General features: G+C 48.8%; 1 protein-coding gene and 1 long non-coding RNA gene across 5 annotated transcripts in view; one reads left to right on the forward strand and one right to left on the reverse strand.

Annotated features, from left to right (window-relative positions):
- Positions 1-14172, forward strand: part of EYA2 (EYA transcriptional coactivator and phosphatase 2) — a gene marked incomplete at both ends in the record, with an annotated part of 173342 nt that extends 159170 nt beyond the window's left edge. For 3 of the 4 annotated variants that reach the window (XM_082856786.1, XM_082856787.1, XM_082856784.1), the window contains 5 exons: positions 2449-2609; positions 3773-3887; positions 5331-5452; positions 7416-7516; positions 14092-14172. In XM_082856786.1, coding sequence (XP_082712912.1) covers positions 2449-2609; positions 3773-3887; positions 5331-5452; positions 7416-7516; positions 14092-14172 — 580 coding nt within the window. The remainder of the gene's footprint in view (positions 1-2448; positions 2610-3772; positions 3888-5330; positions 5453-7415; positions 7517-14091) is intronic. The other variant, XM_082856785.1, reaches the window with a different exon arrangement.
- LOC309972874 lies at positions 304-7521 on the reverse strand. Its single transcript, XR_014326807.1, has 4 exons — positions 7386-7521; positions 5833-5932; positions 2456-2589; positions 304-1923 (listed from the first exon to the last, which is right to left on the reverse strand). It is a non-coding gene; the product is annotated as an uncharacterized lncRNA (long non-coding RNA).
- Positions 14173-20004: the final 5832 nt, after the last annotated feature.

The raw sequence follows: 20004 nt of genomic DNA on the forward strand, positions 1-20004 counted from the left end.
CTTGACAGTACAGAGGAAGGAGCACGTGTCAATTTAAAGTGTGGCTTCTGGAAATGAGGGGCCGTGATGGGATAAAGTCACATAGCCCCTTTCTCGTCAGGATAAGAATGTGCTAGAAAAGTGCCCAGCACAGTGAGCAGTCCTTGCTGAATGGCTCTCTGCCCCTACGATTAGATGTCGTCTGCTCCCTTTTACGAGTTGGGGATATTTTCTTCCTCTTTAGCCCCTGATCACCGCCACCCAAGGGAGGGACTGAGAAGAAGGCAGCAGCAACATGTCTGTGTAATAAACCACTGGCATCTTTCGTGGGAAAGAGGAGGTTATCATTGCAAACAAGTTATTAGAACAGTCATATCTTACTCTCCATGTATCTTTTTAATTTTTTTTTTAATAACCTTCTCAAGATCTCAGAAGGTATGGTGTCCAATACCACGATGTCAAGCTAGTGGCCAAACAAGTTGATTACACACAACCTATATTTTTGTTTTATTGTATTGTATTTTTTTTTTTTGGCCACACCACGAGGCACGCGGGATCTTAGTTCGCCAACCGGGGATCGAACCCTTGCCCTCGGCAGTGAAAGCGCAGAGTCCTAACCACTGGACCGCCAGGGAAGTCCCCAACTTTTAAACTTGAGTAATTCAGTAAAGAGCAGAGAAGAAACTACGATCATCCCTGTTCCCACCATCTCCAACTCACCACTTTCTGACATTATGAGTTACTTGCTTCCAATTTTATATACACGCACACTCACACAAATGTCTGTGAAAAATGACCCAGGTGGATGTGTGTGTGTGTTTATGGACATATGGGCAAAAATTTGAAGACAGCTAAAGAACTTCTGTCAGCCTGTTGGTATCTCTCTGTGACTGTCTACCCAGCCTGCTCTGGAGGGAATGCCAGAGTCTACGTTTGAGGCCTTTGGGATTAAGTCACCTGGGTCAGTGCCCTCCTGGCCCACCTGCCCCTGTGGAGCCCACGTGGTGAACAATCTGCTGTTGAGTTTGAGGCATCACTCCAGGCGTTTCTGCGGATCCTGCAGGGGTTTCGTTGTCACCAGTTCGATATTCAGGCTGAGCCCCAGGCACAGAACGGTGCGGGACGGCACATGGGCATCGGGACATCACGTGGCCCACAGGGAGAACGACCCAGCGCTTCACACTTCTCAAATTCCCTTTTATCTGCTGCAGCAGTGGCGTTAAACCGGGGATACCCAAGATACAATCTCCTAGTGTTGTTTCATCCCTAGTGCATCACATCTTTTTAAAAAATACAATATCTTTCTCCACCCTTAAACTCATCGCAGAAAATCCAGAAACAATAAAATAATGCAAAGAGAAAAAAAAGTCAGCTGAACCCACCCCCCAAGAGGCTGTGGTATACCACGCTGACCTGCTCCCCCCAGGCTTTTTCTGTTCGAAGAGACTTTCACTTTTGAAGTTTTTGGTCCACACATCCCTTGTCACGCTCTGGCTTTGCCTTGCAACGGCCTGTGGTTTTGCAAACCTGTACCAAGCTTCCAGTGGAGGGAAAGAAAATGGTGTTCCGTGGAGAGCTAGGGCTTTCGTTCTCACGCTCTAGCTGCTGTAGGTGGTCAATCGCCCACGCTTTCCCCTTCTGGTTCCCAGCTGCCGCTTCTGTCATTAACCTCACATGACACTCTGACTCGTCCCCAGACCACGCTTCATGCTGATGGAGGGTTATGTCTGCAAAGCACCAGCAATCTACTCTGCTTAATTTAACAGATAAAAAAATTACCATAGGGAATTTCTTTTTTTTTTTTTTTTTTTTTTTTGCTGGCCACGCCCTGCGGCATGCAGGATCTTACTTCTCGGACCAGGGGATTGAACCCATGCCCGCTGCATTGGGAGCGTAGAGTCTTAACCACTGGACCGCCAGGGAAGTCCCCAACATAGGGAATGTCTGTAGAAAGATACAGAGATGCTCACAGAATAGGAGAAAAAGGTCAGCAGTCAGGGCTTAGGGGGCATGTGAAGCAGAGCAGGTTTGGGGATCAGAGCGGCAGAAACTAACTGGCATATTCTTCTGGAACTTTCTCTCAGGATGAACCAAGGCCAACCATTTTTTGGAGTTGCCTTCCAGCTTCAGACTCTGAAGGGGGAGAGAGGGAGGCTTTCCCCAGCTTGGCCACTGCATGCAGGGGACAGAATGGCTGCCCCCCCAAAATATAGATGCTCTTTGATACCTAAAGAAAGGAGAATGGATGCTGACTAGGCAAGAGCAAAGGATGCCACCATTGTTTGGGAAGTTAATAAAAACTATGATCCTGCTTCCCCCAGAACGCACATACCCACTGCACCCTCGAACATTCAGGGACATCGTGGGTGCCCCAAACCCCACCCCGTGGGTCTCCTGGTGAAGAGCTCCCACCTCCCCGACATTAACACTGTCTCTTCTCCCACGCCCTGCCCTCTCCCGTCTCCCCAGCACCTACAACTTCTCCGCTGATGGCTTCCACAGTTCGGCCCCGGGGGCCAGCTTGTGCCTGGGCTCTGGTGTGCACGGCGGCGTGGACTGGATGAGGAAGCTGGCCTTCCGCTACCGGCGAGTGAAGGAGATGTACAACACCTACAAGAACAACGTCGGCGGTGAGTGGGTCGGGGAGAGGGTCGTCCACAGCGGTCAGAGGGTCTGCCTGTGCTCCGGGCGCAACCCCTGGACCAAGGGAAATTCATCAAGGATGGATGCTGTCACTCGCATCCCACCTGCCCTGTGCCAGGTTCTGCTCTGAGAGGCTTGTAAGTCCTGGCTCACCCAGCGTCACCCTTGTGACGCCCTCTGGAAGAGGGCACTAAGATTTCCTTATCCTCGCTTTAGGGGGCGGGGCAGGGCGGGGCTGGGAAGCTGAGGACGGGATGGGGCATCTTACCCATGATTACACCCCCCACCCCCGCTGTGGTTCTCCACGTGTGGTCCTTGGACCAGCAGCATCACCTGGGGACTTGCTGGAAATGCAGATTCTCTGGCCCCACCTCAGACCTGTCGCACCTGAAGCTCTGAGGTGGGCCCGGCGCTCTGTGGCTTAACCTGCCCTCCAGGTGATTCTGATGCTCAGCGGAATTCGAGGGCCACGGGCTTCAGCCCTCACTACTCACATGAGCATCACCTGGGAGCTTGTTAGAAGTGTAGACGCCCAGGCCCCTCCCCAGGTGACTGAGCCAGACCTGCGTTTTTAACAAGATCCCCAGGCGGTTTGTGGAAACACCGGTTCTCAGACTTGGCTCATATCGGAACCCCTTGAGGAGTTTCCAGTTCCTGGCCTGGCCGCTGCCTGGCATCAGGACCCACAGAGCTCCCTGGTGACTCTACTGTGTAGGCAAGGTGAAAGCCACCAGCTTCAGTGGCAGGAGAGCACTGGCTGCCACACTGAACAGAAGCCTGGAGGGGCTGAAGGCAGGGTTGGCTCGGTAGTGACCAGGCCCGCGGATCGCTGTTTCTGGAATTCTCTAGGCCGCTGGCTCTTAACAGGCGATGCCGCCTCCTCCCCACCCAGGAGGCAACTGGGGACGTTTCTGATTATCACAAGGTCTCTAACCAGCTCCTGGCCAGTCAAGGGAAGAGGTCTGAGTAGGCAGCTACTCGACTCCATTGACTGATCCAATCAATCTCAAAATAAAATTAAGGTCACTGGATTGAAGTTGACCTTGGGTGTCATCTGATCTGAAACCTAGACTCACCACCTTCCCTAACCCTACTCCCCCCAGCCCTTTGAAATGACAGCGACGATGATTTTTATTTGCTTTGTCCATAGGCTTGATAGGAGCTCCCAAAAGAGAGACATGGCTACAGCTCAGAGCCGAGCTGGAAGCCCTGACGGACCTCTGGCTGACCCACTCCCTGAAGGCACTAAACCTCATCAATTCTCGGTAGGTGGGAGCCCCCGTTTTCCTTTGCGCCACTGAACTTTCTCCCATTCAAGGGTGGTAGCCCCTCCATTTCCACACTTGGGAGAACTGGACCCCCAAATTCTCCCCTGCACACCTGCCAGACACTTGATAAAGCTGGGGTGTACAGGCACCATGGACACCTTGTCCCTCAGATGTGCAGCTAGTTGCAGAGACTGATCGGGGGCCAGCAGAGCGAAAGACCTTTGTACGTAGGTCTGTTGTCCCAACCGCTCTTGCCCACAACACCCTCCAGCCACAACATCACCCTGTGAAAACCATTTTATAGGATCACGCAGATCATCTGGCGGGCTCTTAGTGAGGTCAGGAGGGCCCAGTCTCATTCTAGACCTCCCACTAAATTGCCTCTTGCTCTTAAATAAGATCACCTGGGCCAGAGAACAAATTACTCCCCTGCAGCATCAGAATTCTTGTGACCCAACAGATGAATGGTCACAAAATGGCAGCTCATGAGCTGAATCCATCCTGCTGATGTGTTTTGTTTGAGACACACTTTATCCCAAAGACTGGGAAAGTTAATCCATAGCTGCAGGTTTCGAGGGTCTTGGAAAACGTCAGAACTGGCATGTGCTCTGCAGCTCACCCCAGTCCTCACCTCTCCCTGTTGTCCTACACGTGTTCCATGTCACTCATGCACATTGCCAATAGGTCCCTGCAGCTACTTTAGTGTGTGGCCCTTGCAGTAAATTTAAAAAAATATTTTTGGCTGCGTTGGGTCTTCGTTGCTGTGCACGGGCTTTCTCTAATTGTGGTGAGCGGGGGCTACTCTTTGATGTGGTGTCCGGGCTTCTTGTGGTGGCTTCTCGTCGCAGAGCGCAGGCTTCAGTAGTTGTGGCTCACGGGCTCTAGAGTACAGGCTCAGTAGTTGTGGTGCATGGGCTTAGTTGCTCCGTGGCAATGTGGGATCCTCCTGGACCAGGGCTCGAACCCATGGCCCCTGCATTGGCAGGCGGATTCTTAACCACTGAGCCATCAAGGAAGCCCAACATTTTTTTTTAAAGTTTTTATTGAATTTGTTACAATATTGCTTCTGTTTTACTTTTTTTTGGTTTTTCGGCCACGAGGCATGTGGGGTCTTACCTCCCTGACCAGGGATCAATCCCACACCCCCTGCACTGGAAGGCGAAGTCTTAACCACTGGACCTCCAGGGAAGTCCCTAACATTTGCTTTTTAAATAGGAAAACTATTACACTTGTGTTAGATTTCAATGTGTCCGGCAGCTTCAGGCTTAAGAGAGAGGAATAGCTGGAGGATCCCTGGGCTCTAGCCTCACCTGAAGACGACTTAGCCAGAGCCTCCAAACCCCACCAGAATTCCCACCGACTCCAGGCTCAGCTGCGGGGGTAGGAGGCCTGGCCTTGTGGTACCTTGGAGTTCTGACTCACCATCTCCTTTGCCCTCAGGCCCAATTGTGTCAACGTGCTGGTCACCACCACTCAACTAATTCCTGCCCTGGCCAAAGTCCTGCTGTATGGACTGGGCTCCGTGTTTCCTATTGAGAACATCTACAGCGCAACCAAGACAGGTAGGGGAGCCCAGACCTCAGAGGGGTACGGGGAGGGAGGGTAAGGTCAGCTTTGCCTGCCAGGTTTGGAAAGTTTAAGGAAAACGACACTAGGGAAGTTAAAGAGCTTGTCCATGGGCATGAACAAATCTCCCCCCAAACAACCCTCACAGACCCAAAGAAAACAAGAATGCCCATTTCTCTGCTTCTAGAGAAATTGGTTAGGAGTGCAGTTTTCCAAAGTGTGTGTATTGGTTAGGACAGCTGCAGAGCTGCTGTGGCGCACACACCCCACACACAAGGGCTTAATTACATCAGGGCCAAAGCTTACTTCTCCCTCAGATGTCAAGAGACCAGAGGTGAGTGATCCAGGCTGATGGGGTGACTGTCCTCATACTCACCCAGGAAGCCATGTTCTTCCCGTTTTAGTTTTCCACCATCCCCTGTAATTTTATCCTCACGTACATGGTCAAATCAGATTCTGCCATATTGTCATTCCAGCTTATGAGAAGGGGGAAAACAGGAAGGAGTAATGGGCGTCCATTATTGTAAAGCCAAGACTCAGAGGTGCATGTTACTTCTACTCACTTCCTATCAACCCAGCTTAGTCACATGGCCACAACTAATTGCAAGGGAAGCTGGGAAATGTAGTCCATAGCTAAGTGACTGTGAGCCCAGGTAAAACTCATGAAAGTCCATTACTAAGGAAGCAGAGGAAGACAGTTCCCCCTGCCCCAGGATGGTACACAAGGTGGTTTTAATTTAACTAATTTTAATTAGTTAATTATGGCCATTAACTAACCTAACCTTGAACCACAGAGAAAACTATTGTTTTTTTAATGCTCTTTCAAAGATATGGTCTCAATTTAGTGTTATCTTGCTTTAACACCTCTTGAATACTTGCTAATCTCCTTTCTTAACAAAGAAAACAAGCCTTAGGCTTAGAACTTTCATCAGATAAGAGAATTCAAAATAACTACAAATTAACAGCATTGTTTGTCATCAGGGCAAGTAATACTGATTTTTCTTGTGGGGGAGGAGGCTAATTTTTTTTTCTTGTATCACCTAAACATGTATAATAATACAAAGCCTAGTTGTTTTTAATGAGAAATGTTTACCTGTTTTTTTTTCTGGAGCAAGAACAAATGTATGTACTTTGGAAGCATTTTCCTAGAGCAGTTTTTGCCTTTACTGAAGTTCTAGACCAGAGATACTGCTCAACAAACAAACATCCTTCAGTGCTCAGGGCAGCAAAGAGTTTAGCCAGCCCAAAACGTCCGTAACACGAGGCCAAGAAATCCTGCTGGGGCCGTGAAGCACCGAGCCTGCTCTGTGCCGGCATCTGCTGAGCGACAGCTGTTCTGTTCAGGGCTCTTCTCATTATCATGATGGTCACTAAACTTGCTGAAACAGGATGAGCTAAGACCTGAATTTAGTGTTCCTGGATTGATGCTGCTGCCCAGCCACTGGGAAGAAGGAAACTACGAAAAGGTGGTCGTCTACGGGGAGCAAGAAAGCAACGAACAGCCGAGTCGCACGAGGGCCGCTCTGTCGCCAGGCTGCCCCCCCTCGGACACGTGAATCCTGGCACCTCTGCTTCCTAAACTACCTCTGGGGATCCTGGGCCGATCATGTCCAGGGCACCTCTCAGAGCCTCGTGTCCTTAATCTGTATAATGGGCCCATCACTCCTACACCGGACAGCCGCATAGACGCCAGGGCTTGTTTCAGACCCCTGCCCTGCCTCTCCTGCTGTGTCACCGTGGACAAGCCACTTAACCTCTCTGTGCCTCAGCACTGTCGTCCATCACATGGGGATGGGGACAGTGACGCCTCGAAGTTTGCTTGAGGATGAAATGATTAATACCTGGTCCTTAAGGAGACCTTTGTAAGAAGGCTGTACAAAGTGAACTCTTGATGAGCGGTTATTAGTCACCTCAGTCCTGGGTCCTCACCGAGTGTCTTTCCTTCGTCCGTGTGTGCAGGGAAGGAGAGCTGCTTTGAGAGGATAATGCAGAGATTCGGCAGAAAAGCCGTCTACATCGTGATTGGCGATGGCGTGGAAGAGGAGCAGGGGGCGAAAAAGGTATATTCTCTCCGTCCGTCTCTCCGGCTGCTCTTTCCTCCTCTCTTGAGCCTGTCTCCTTCCCAGGCTCTTTGCTCGCCCGTCCCCTGCCATTTGGAAATCGCAGAAGCATCCTGAGTAATTTCCTGCACATCCCCCTCCGGGCCTTTGGCTGCCACCCCGGTAGCCCTGCACTGTTTCTGGAACAACTGCTCGGGAGCCCAGAGACCCTCTGTCAGGGCAGGCTGGCCGGGGGGCTGGTGCCTGTGTGTGTGTTTTATGTAATGCTTACTGATCATATGTTCCAGGAACCCTTCCCAGTTAATAAAGACAGCATTAAGCTAATGAAAAGAAAATCCTGCATTTGTGATCTCAGGCCCAGGAGGAGAGGGGCAGGGGGCTTCTGGTGGCCACAGCTCTGTTCCAAAGCCCTGGATCTGGACCTGTCAATAGCATCCCGGAGAGCCTGCCACTCCCCACCCGGAGAGGCCTGGGAAGCAGATGGTTAATGTCACAGAGCGTAACTTGGTTTCCCCCTTCCCGCCCCAGAAACAGATTCAAAAGAAATGCAGAAATCTTTAGGGGTCTCAGCGGATGGAACTCATGAGAAGACGGAGGGCCCCGAGAGAGGGGTGCTTAGAAGGCTTTGCATCTACTGTTCCATCCACCTGGAAGGCTCCTCTGCTTTCCCAGCTCTCCCGGACTCGTCCTTTCAGCCTCAGCAGCACTTGCAGAGGGAAGGATTCTCACCAGCTCCCACTCCAGCTCAGTCAGGCCTGCCTGCGACTCCCTCCCCCCCGCTGTCCCTAGTCCTTCTCCAGGGCATTATCCCCTCCTGTCATGACAGAATTACCTGTGTGCTTGGTGGCGTAGTCACCGACTCTCCAGCGGGTGTGTAAGCTCCATTAGCTGAGCACCTACTGTGCGCCAGCTACTGTTGCAGGCGCTGGGCGTCCTGCAGTGAGCAGAACACACAGGGCTCTCACCCCTCCCTCAGCTCACAGCCTGGGGACGAGCAATCGACCCCTAAGTGTAACATGCGTGTCAGATGATGACCAGAGCTTTGGCGAAAACGGGAGGAGGAGAGCGAGTGAGCCAAGTGAGTATCGGAGGGAGGGAGTTCGCGGAGAGGAGCCAAGAAGCTGAGAGGTCGGAAGGCTGGAGCGCCCTGCAGGGAGCTGGCATGGCTGCCGGCTGCGCGATGCACCAGGCGAGTGGGGAGGGGCAGGAGGTGCAGTCGGGAAGGTGCCTGGGGCCTTCGGAGGGACTTCAGCCTTTACCCTGAGCACTTCTTCTTAAAGCATATTTCTTAAACTTTAAAAATGAACTGATTCAGAGGAAAAAATATTAAATAATAGGGGTGATACACCAGGATATGACCAAAACATTAAGTAAATAATAGGGGTGATACACCAGGACATGACCAAAACATTAAGTAAATAATAGGGGTGATACACCAGGATATGACCAAAACAGTAGCGTGAATCATCACGTGAATCCAGGACCAATGTGCCAGGTCAAGAGCGTGGTCTCTGGTGAGACTACCTGAAGCCCACTGCCGGGATGGAAGGGGGATTCTAGAGCCCCTCTTCCAAGTTCAGATCTAATAGAAAAACCCCTCTGCCCTAAGCATGTGACAGCGATCAAAATAAACTTTGCTTCTATCAAAGTTGGGCTGAGACCCCACTTAGGCCCATGGCCGCGGGCACCCCCGCACATGCCCTCCGGTTCTCACCTGGAGAATGACAGGGACATCCGGAGCAGTGGCTGCCGTTCACCCACCTTCTCACCAAAGGACGTTTCTTAGGGCGGCGTAGCAGATGTTTTGAAATGACCGTTTACTCTCCTGAAATGAAATACTAATGGATAATAAAACCTCCTTATAACCGTAATGTCCAGGAGATCAACATCTGATGATACATCAGAGAGAAATAAGGGAAAGTCATTTATACTCACAGTAACGTGTGCTTCAGTATGTGAACATCTGAGCACAAGATCTCACGCCCAAACGTACCGTCACTGAGGATGTGAGCCGACACACACAGGAGGACACAGGGTGCGGTCTTGGCCATTCACAAAGCCAGCGAGGTGCCGCGGCTGTCACGTGACTGCTCCAGCCTGCGAAGCAACCCACGGAAAGGTTCTGAATAAAACAGACTTCCCCAGTTGACACGGTAATTGCAGCCCTGGGGAAGTCAGGTTTTATTAAAAGCATGAGAAAAAATGCTCTATTTATATGTGACAAGTAAAGTGGAGTTAAGGGTCTACACTCAGGTTATTAAGAACGGGTTTGTGCTTACTTAAATATCTGGCAGGACATCTGAAAGTCATTCAGGTGGAAGGTGTGTGGGATGAGGCAGGAGACCTGCCCCCACCTGCAGTGCCCCCAAATCAGGACGACAGTCAAAAATCACACCCCTAGAAATTGCCAAGTCACCCCCTAACGGGCAGGCTTCTCCTTTGAGACCTGCTGGTCTGGGGTCGCCCTCGCCTAGGGGGCCAGGAGGAGGGGGCGCTGATGGACGTGCCTCCTTAAGTTCCGTGTCCCAGGCGCCTCCCTCACCTCACCCTACAGCCACCCTGCTTTCACAGAAACAGGTGACCAGGGGAGCGCATTTTGCTCTAAATCCTAGTTCTGCCATTGTTGGCTGTGTGGCCTTCAGCAGATGGCAACGCTCTCTGAGCTGCCTTTTTAATCCGTCACACTTGCCGAGAACAGGCGCACGGGGCCCAGCAGAGAAACCATGCATAGTTAGCCCTCAATAGCCTGAAGCTGTGTGATTCCTACTCCCCAGGGCCAGGGGAGGGGAGAACGCTAAATCCACCTTCAGAAATTCAGGGGTTCTCTCTCCTGGGGAGCCAGCAGAAAAAGAAAACAAGAATGCCCGTTTTCACATAACATGAAAACTCACCGAAATCTCATTTGCTCAAAGTCCACAGGAGAAGCACGCTGCTAAGACCCGCTGAGGATGTGGATGGGGTGGGCTCCAGCGGGGCCAGGGCTGCCCAGGTTCTGTGGAGTTTGCATTGCCAGATGCCAGACAGCAGCTTAAACAGTGGAGAGCTTTCTTCGTCTCTCATTAGCTGCCCAGACAGCTGGGACAGCACCAGGGACCCGGGCCCCTTCTGTCTTGTTGCTCTGCCAGCCCCAGTACTGCTCTTTCCACAAAGTCCAAGACGACTCCTCACCACGCCCACGTCTGCACTCCAGCCACCAGGAAGAAAAAGGGGAAGGACTCCTCGTCCCTTTAAGAGCACAGCTGATATAGGTCAACATCACTGCTTCTCAGACCCCATTGGCCAGATTTGAGTCACATGATCTCACCTTGCCACAAAGGTAGCTGGGAGATGTACCCCTTATTCTCAGCCACCAAGTTCCTAGCAAAAGAAAACAAAAAGCGTTTTCTGAGAGAAAGGGAAGAAAGGATGTTGGGAGCCACCTGGCAGCCTCCATCCCAGCTGGCATGTGGCAGGGCGGTAACTGGCACCCTACTTAACCCCGGGCCTTAATCACTACTCTTTATTACCGACATCATTTTATTTAATCCTCCAACCCCCTCCCCCTGGGAAGTGGGTACCGTTCCACTTCATTTTATAGGGAACATGTTTGAGACTCAGGTTAATTAATTTACCTAAGGTCACACAGCTGGTACATGAAAACTGCTGTGTGTTTTGCTCCAAACGCCTGGCAGGAAGGAGGTGGACTCAGGAGTTTCAAACACTGTCAGTCTGCACCCCTGACCCGGTCAGAAGAGAGTGGAGTCCACCAAAGAAGACTGGGACACACGCCCCATGCACCAAGCTCCCCTAAAAACCCCCGCAGTGTCCGAAGCAGCAGCCCCAGCCCGTCAGTGAGAAACCCTGTGCACCAGCAGCTCTCCCGGCCTGAGGGATGGCACTCATTAGCCCAGGCCACTGGCCACCTGAGCAGCATGAAATACGGCGACAGGACGAGGGGCTTCAGCTGTTTAAGCTGACGGTGTTGTTCATATCTCCATTTTAGTGGGTCATTTGTCTCCCCCTCTCCAGAAGTGATAAATCTACCCATGCTCTGGAGCCACCAGGCCTGGGAGGGAGATGGCTGAGATAGTCTCTTCCCCTTTGCTCATTTCCTCCCAGAGAAAATGAATTACACTCTTTAAAGAGGGACTGGATTGGCCAGGTGGCAGCCAGCATCCATCTTTGCAGAGAATGAAAGGCTTGGCCGGGGTGAGGGGAGGGTGGGGAAGCTGAAAGGCATTAAAGAGATGGCATCTGTTGCCCATGATGGATAGTCTTCTGCTTCCTCTGGGCAAAAGAGAAAAAGGTGTGTCCATGGAGGGCTTTGCTTGAGAAACTCACCTTCCCGCCTTTCCTCCCTCCCTTCCTCTTTTCATTCCTTCCACGAATATTTATTAAGCGCCCACTGTGTGCCAGGAGCCATGCAAGGCAGCAGTGAATATGACATTTCAAGCTCAAACCCTCCTCAAGGCCTTTGCACTTGCTGTCTTCTACCTCAACTACCTCCCCACACGTTTGCATGGCTCCCTCCTTCGTGTTCTCTGGGTCCTGCTTAAATGTTACCCCCCTAGAGAGGCCTTCCCTGACCCAACTATCAAAAGTGCAGAGCCCCCAGAGGCAGGAAAGGGTCGTTGTGCTCCTGGAACCAAAAGGACACCTGTATAGTTTCTACCCTGTGGGCACTGAACCTCAAGGGGCAGCAGAACGACCACAAGAACTTGGGGCAGCCAAGTTCATCAAGCACCCTCTGTTCACTCAGTAAATAACTGAAGGTCAGTGACTGTCGAGGAGGCTCAGTGTCTTGTAGCTGCAGGTAGCAGAAAACCTATGTAATGAAGACTTAAACACTTGCTCACCTAACAAGATTAGAAGTAGGAACTAACACAATATTGTAAAACAACTATACTCCAATTTAAAAACAAAAGATTACAAGTAGGCGTATCCTAGGTTGTTTCCGTAGGTCTGAAAATTCACCAAGCATCCCTTTCCATCATTTTGCTCTACCTTTCTAACCATCTTCGGCATTTTCTTTTCTGATATTTTGCCTCATGATCCCAAAACAGCTGCCACAGCCCCAGACATCACATACTTATATGTCAGCATCCAAATAAAAAGGGCAAGTAAGGAGGAAGGAGTTCTCCTCAGGTGCCTCTCTCTCTAATCATGGAGGAAAACCTTTCCCAGAAGCCCCCAGCCAACTTCCTCATTGGCTTCAGCGGGTCACAAGTCAGAAGGATACAGGACAAACCCCTGGTAAACAAGGCTGGGGTTGTCATCGCTTGCTTAGACAATCACAACTCATCCCCTACCTCTCGGGCACGGCGCTGCCAAATTCAGGGTTCTGGAAGTAGGAAGAAGGGAGGATGGCTGTTGGACAGGCAACAACTTTAGTCGACGGTCACATTTTCCTGTGATAAACAGGCAGTCAAGTTTTCTCTCTGGAGTCAGACAGACCTCTCTGTGCCTCAGTCTCCTCATCTGTAATATAAGATACACACAGTATACAGAAGTATTATCCCCATTTTACAGACAAGCACCAAAGTAAATTATTTAAGATAACCCAGCTAATGGTGGCAGAACAGAGCTTTGCAAAGGGCACTGAAACATTTAACCCTCACGCTATGGAAGTATCAATATTTTGCAAATTTTGTCTCCACGTGAGTGATTTCTTTCCATAATCAGCATAACAGTTCTTTTACACCAATTACAACTTTTGCTGTATCTGCATGCTGCCTGCACGGTTACCTACTTAATGTTTCCCTTTCGATGGATGCACTTATGTTTAAAATTGAAAACTTGATAGCATGACAATAACAGAGCAAGCATCACCTGCTGTAAAGAAAAGGAAAAGATAAAAAAGACTCTCTGGGACCAGCCCTATCTGTTCAAATGGAGATTAGTGAGAGGGAGGGGTTGAAGACACAGTAGCATCTAGTCGAGATTTTCTATCTTTAGTAGCAGGATTGAGAGCACGTTTTTAAAACGGAATAGCTTTCTCGCTGTGTGATTTAATTCCATGTCAGCATGCCGCCTAAGACCAGGCTGGTCCCAACAGAGGAGGGAGGGTCAAACAGTCCACATGTCAGACAGTGCAGGATAAGCCAATCAGGATTGGCTCAGGCGGGGTGGGGGAACTGGGAGATTGGGATTGCCATATATACACTACTATGTATAAAATATCAATAGATAACTAATGAGAACCTACTTTACAGCACAGGGAACTCTACTCAGTGCTCTGTGGTGACCTACATGGGAAGGAAAAAGGGGGTTATACGTATACGTATAGCTGATTCACTTTGCTGTACAGCAGAAACTAACACATTGTAAAGCAACTATACCTCAATCAAAATTAATTTAAAATAAGTAAATAATTTAAAAAAAAAAAAAAAAAACAGACTCAGAAGGAATAGAAAGCATGCCTGACCACGCAGGGGTCCACCAACGATGTTCTGTGCTCCCGGTTTGGAAAACGCCCACATGCTACAGTGACTCAGTGTGATTTCTCCTAAGGTTGTAACCATGGGCGTGGGATCCAGGGGGGCTGTGGGAAGCACCGCGCAGAGCCGTAACCGTGTGGCTGCTGTTCTGTGTTCCAGCACAACATGCCTTTCTGGCGGATATCCTGCCACGCGGACTTGGAGGCGCTGAGGCACGCCCTGGAGCTGGAGTATTTATAGCAGAACCCGCAGCCTCGCCACCTGCCATCAGAGAGGCAGCCCACCCGCCCAGGCCCTCGGTTTTCCCCACCTCCCCTGCCAGATGCAGGGTCCCTCCCGCCAAGAGGACATGTCCGGTGACCATCTCAGAAGCTGTCCTTTCAGTCCCAACGCGGGTCCAGAGAAACAAAGTACCCAGCAGTGGCTTTGGAATATTTAACTTTGGGGAAAAGGGCTGGCTCGGAGTCCAGACTTTTCTGCAAGACTCACAAGCAAGGAATTCCTGATTTGGGGGAGGGCTGGCGATGCGGAGGGGACAGGCTCTTTTTTTTTCTCCACTTTAATTTATGGACTAATCTCATTACTCTGGTATTATGCTCTTGTACCTGTGTTGTTGGTTTTTGTTTTCTCAGCTGGCATGTGGGGCAGTGCACAGCTCTAATTTAAGCCTCTCTGCTCTGAGTTGTGCTTTGAGGGGACAATCATTCTTTGAACAGAGGGAGGCGATTTGGGGCTGTGGGGAAGACTATTGCTTATTTTTGTTTTTAAGGACGTAACCTGATGTCGTGTGGACAGTGCACGTGCCTTATGCTGCCATCTTGTTTTCTAGGAAGAGGGGACCCTGGGGAGGAGGCAGTACTTTGTGACGGAAAAAGGCATTAAATAAAACCACGTTTACATTTTGAAGTGGGGTAGAGTGTCACTACTTTATTACTGCTTTTGAGGCTTCTGAATTTGTTGGTGTTTTCCAGAACCTTTTCAGTTACGGAAGTATAAAATCCGACTCACACTGCCTTAAGCCAAAGAAAAAAGAAAATCGTCTCCAGGAACTTTGGGTAATAACTGTCTTCAGCCATAGCTGGGTCCAGGTGATCGAGTGACTTTCTCCTGTGTGGCTTTACTTCTCGGGCAGGCTCTTCCCTGTGTGGCAAAGACGGCTCCAAGAATCTTTCGGCAAAACCATACCAGCAGAAAGAGAGCACTTTCTGCACAGGGGCTCTAGCGAAAGCCCCAAGGTTGTGTCAAACCTGAGTCATGAGCTGCCCATGGAGCTGGATAGGGTTCAATCTCTCATGAGCAGAACGCTGGGGAGAGCTTGTCCCCCAAAGGAGGAATCAGCGAGCTACTCCTAAAAGAACTGGGGAAAATGGGGGTTGGCATGGAAACTAGAACTGACTTCCATGCCATGGGTAGGACTTTATTTTCCAGCGGATGAGCCCAGGATCCGGTGTAGGGAACAGGGAGGGACATCTGGAGAAGTCCCAAGGACATCTTCAGCTCTGCCGCTGCCCACAGAGTTCCAAGCAGGGCCTCGATCCATTTGACTGGATGCTAAGCCTAACTATAGGCTTCTCCCTCTATTCGTGTTGGTGAAATCCAGGGTCACCAGCTGGCTGGCATCCATGTCAGTGGAGATGGGAGATGACTGGAGTCTCAGAGCTAGAATCTGATAGATGGAAAGTCGTCACCAAGGGTGAGACAGACTCCCTGGCTAGGCTCTGAGCTCCCTGGGGGCAGGCGCTGTTGGTTTCATCTGTGTATTCCCCCAAGTCAAGCACGAGTGTCATCCTTGGAATCAGTCTACAGAGTGGATACCGACATAAATTGGAATCCCGTTATAGATGACGTGGAAGGAAGGATGAAAGTATAATTGGAATAATAGTTAGGTAACTGGGTGAATGGATACTTGTAAAAATGGCTGAATAGATGTCTAAACGGGTGGGTGGATGGACGGTTAGGTGACTGGGTGCTTGAGTGATCTGAAGGTGGATGTTTAGCAAGGTGATTGGAGAACGGATGGATAAATGGATGGATAATTGTGGGGATGACTAGACGGATAGCTATATAGATTATGAGTGGATGGGTGACTGAATTGAAGACTGAATGGTTGTATGGTGAGATGAATGGATAGATAGTGGATGGATGAGTGAATGGTTGCATGGCTTTATGGAAAGATGTATAGATGGTTAAGAGGGTGAGCGAGTGGCTAAATGAATGGATGGATGTTTGAGTAGTTGGATGGAACGACTGATGGTTGATGGGTGATTGACAGTAATACTGTGATGGCTGGATATGTGGGCGCAAGAATGGTGCAACAGTTAAATCGATGGATGGTTAAATGGAGGTAAAGAATCCCTAGCGTTAGTTGCCTAGAACATGTGGGTCAGCCTCACTATTACTTGCCTACTTAGATTTTCTGTAATGAGTGGAGGAGTTTTACTGGATGAATTGACTTCTGGCTGGAGTAGAGAAAGGGACTGGAGCAGAACCTCCCAGGGAGTCAGCCATGTGAACGCTCCTGGATCCTCCCTGTCTCCCCATTGTTTGGTACCCCTGCTACTCAGGCACCCACTTGTAATCATGCGCTATCCAGGCCTCCCTTTCTGCCACCATCAAAACCTGCTGTCAGAAAAAATTCTGTTCAGGGAGATTGGTTCAAGATGGCAGAGTAGAAGGACGTGCTCTCACGCCCTCTTGCAAGAACACCTGAATCACAACTAACTGCTGAACAATCAACAGGAAGACACTGGAACTCATCAAAAAAAGATAACCCACATCCAAAGACAAAGGAGAAGCCACAGTGAGATGGTAGGAGGGGTGCAATCACAATAAAATCAAATCCCATAACTGCTGGAGGGGTGACTCACAAACTGAAGAACACTTATACCACAGAAGTCCACCCACTAGAATGAAGGTTCTGAGCCACATGTCAGGCTTCCCAACTTGGGGGTCCGGCAGCAGGAGGAGGAATTCCTAGAGAATAAGACTTAGAAGGCTAGCAGGATTTGATTGCAGGAGTTCGACAGGACTGGGGGAAACAGAGACTCCACTCTTGGAGGGCACACACAAAGTAATGTGTGCATCGGGACCCAGGGGAAGGAGAAGTGACCACATAGAGACTGAACCAGACCTACCTGCTAGTGTTGGAGAGTCTCCTGCACAGGCAGGAGGTGGCTGTGTCTCACCATGAGGACAAGGACACTAGCAGCAGAAGTTCTGGTAATAATCCTTGCCATGAGCCCTCCCAGAGTCCACCACCATCCCCACCAAAAAGCCCAGGTAGGCTCCAGTGCTGGGTCGCCTCAGGCCAAACAACCAACAGGGAGGGGACCCAGCCCCACCCATCTGCAGACAAGCAGATTAAAGTTTTACTGAGCTCTGCCCACCAGAGCAAGAGCCAGCTCTACCCACCACCAGTCCCTCCCATCAGGAAACTTGCACAAGCCTCTTAGACAGCCTCATCCACCAGAGGACAGACAACAGAAGCAAGAAGAACTATAACCTGCAGCCTGTGGAACAAAAGCCACATTCACAGAAAGATAGACAAGATGAAAAGGCAGAGGGCTATGTACCAGATGAAGGAACAAGATAAAACCACAGAAAAACCACCAAACGAAGTGGAAATAGGCAACCTTCCAGAAAAAGAATTCAGAATGATAGTGAAGATGATCCTGGACCTCGGAAAAAGAATGGAGGCAAAGATTGAGAAAGATTGAGAAGATGCAAGACCTAGAAGAATTAAAGAACAAACAAACAGAGATGAACAATAATTGAAATGAAAAATACACTAGAAGGAATCAATAGCAGAATAACTGAGGCAGAAGAACGGATAAGTGACCCAGAAGACAGAATGGTGGAATTCACTGCTGTGGAACAGAATAAAGAAAAAAGAATGAAAAGAAACGAAGACAGCCTAAGAGACCTCTGGAACAACATTAAACGTAACAACATTCGCATCATAGGGGCCCCAGAAGGAGAAGAGAGAGAGAAAGGACCCGAGACAATATTTGAAGAGATTATAGTCGAAAACTTCCCAAACATGGGGAAGGAAACAGCCACCCAAGTCCAGGAAGCGCAGAGAGTCCCATACAGGATAAACACAAAGAAACACACCAAGACACATAGTAATCAAATGGGCAAAAATTAAAGACAAAGAAAAATTACTGAAAGCAGCAAGGGAAAAATGACAAATAACATACAAGGGAGCTCCCATTAGGTTAACAGCTGATTTCTCAGCAGAAACTCTACAAGCCAGAAGGGAGTGGCATGACATATTTAAAGCGATGAAAGGGAAGAACCTACAACCAAGATTACTCTACCCAGCAAGGATCTCATTCAGATTCGATGCAGAAATCAAAAGCTTTACAGACAAGCAAAACTTAAGAGAATTTAGCACCACCAAACCAGCTCTACAACAAATGCTAAAGGAACTTCTCTAAGTGGGAAACACAAGAAAAGGACCTACAAAAACATACCCAAAACAATTAAGAAAATGGTAATAGGAACATACACATCGATAATTACCTTAAACATGAATGGATTAAATACTCCAACCAAAAGACACAGGCTTGCTGAATGGATACAAAAACAAGACCCATATATATATGCTGTCTACAAGAGACCCACTTCAGACCTAGGGACACATACAGACTGAAAGTGAGGGGATGGAAAAAGATATTCCAAGCAAATGGAAATCAAAAGAAAGCTGGAGGAGCAATACTCATATCAGATAAAATAGATTTTAAAATAAAGAATGTTAGAAGAGAAATGGAAGGACACTACATAATGATCATGGGATCCATCCAAGAAGAAGATATAACAATTATAAATATATATGCTCCCAACAAAGGAGCACCTCAATACATAAGGCAACTGCTAACAGCTACAAAAGAGGAAATTGACAGTAACACAATAATAGTGGGGACTTTAACACCTCACTTACACCAATGGACAGATCATCCAGACAGAAAATTACTAAGGAAACACAAGCTTTAAATGACACAATAGGGCTTCCCTGGTGGCGCAGTGGTCGAGAGTCTCCCTGCCGATGCAGGGGACATGGGTTCGTGCCCCGGTCTGGGAAGATCCCACATGCCACGGAGCGGCTGGGCCCGGAAGCCATGGCTGCTGAGCCTGCGCATCCGGAGCCTGTGTTCCGCAACGGGAGAGGCCACAACAGTGAGGGGCCCACGTACCGCAAAAAAAAATGACATAATACACCAGATAGATTTAATTGATATTTAGAGGACATTCCATTCAAAAACAGCAGATTACACTTTCTTATCAAGTGCACATGGAAAATTCTCCAGGATAGATCACATCTTGGGTCACAAATCAAGCCTCAGTAAATTTTAGAGAATTGAAATCATATCAAGCATCTTTTCTGACCACAACGCTGTGAGATTAGAAATCAGTTACAGGGGAAAAAACATAAGAAGCACAAACACATGAAGGCTAAACAATACGTTACTAAATAACCAAGAGATCACTGAAGAAATCAAAGAGGAAATCAAAAAATACTTAGAGACAAATGATAATGAAAACACAACGATCCAAAACCTATGGGATGCAGCAAAAGCAGTTCTAAGAGGGAAGTTTATAGCAATACAAGCCTACGTCAAGAAACAAGAAAAATCTCAAACAAACAATCTAACCTTACACCTAAAGGAACTAGAGAAAGAAGAACAAACAAAACCCAAAGTTAGAAGAAGGAAAGAAATCATAAAGAGCAGAGCAGAAATAAATGAAATAGAAACAAAGAAAACAATAGCAAAGATCAATAAAACTAAAAGCTGGTTCTTTGAGAAGATAAACAAAATTGATAAACCATTAGACAGACTCATCAAGAAAAAGAGGGAGAGGACTCAAATCAGTAAAATTTGAAATGAAAAAGGAGAAGTTGCAAAAGACACCACAGAAATACAAAGCATCCTAAGAGACTACTACAAGCAACTCTATGCCAATAAAATGGACAACCTGGAAGAAACGGACAAATTCTTACAAAGGTGTAACCTTACAAGACTGAACCAAAAAGAAATAGAAAATATGAATAGACCAATCACAAGTGATGAA

Source organism: Leucopleurus acutus, assembly GCF_964270905.1.
Source record: "Leucopleurus acutus genome assembly, chromosome: 16".
Lineage (NCBI taxonomy): Eukaryota > Metazoa > Chordata > Mammalia > Artiodactyla > Delphinidae > Leucopleurus > Leucopleurus acutus.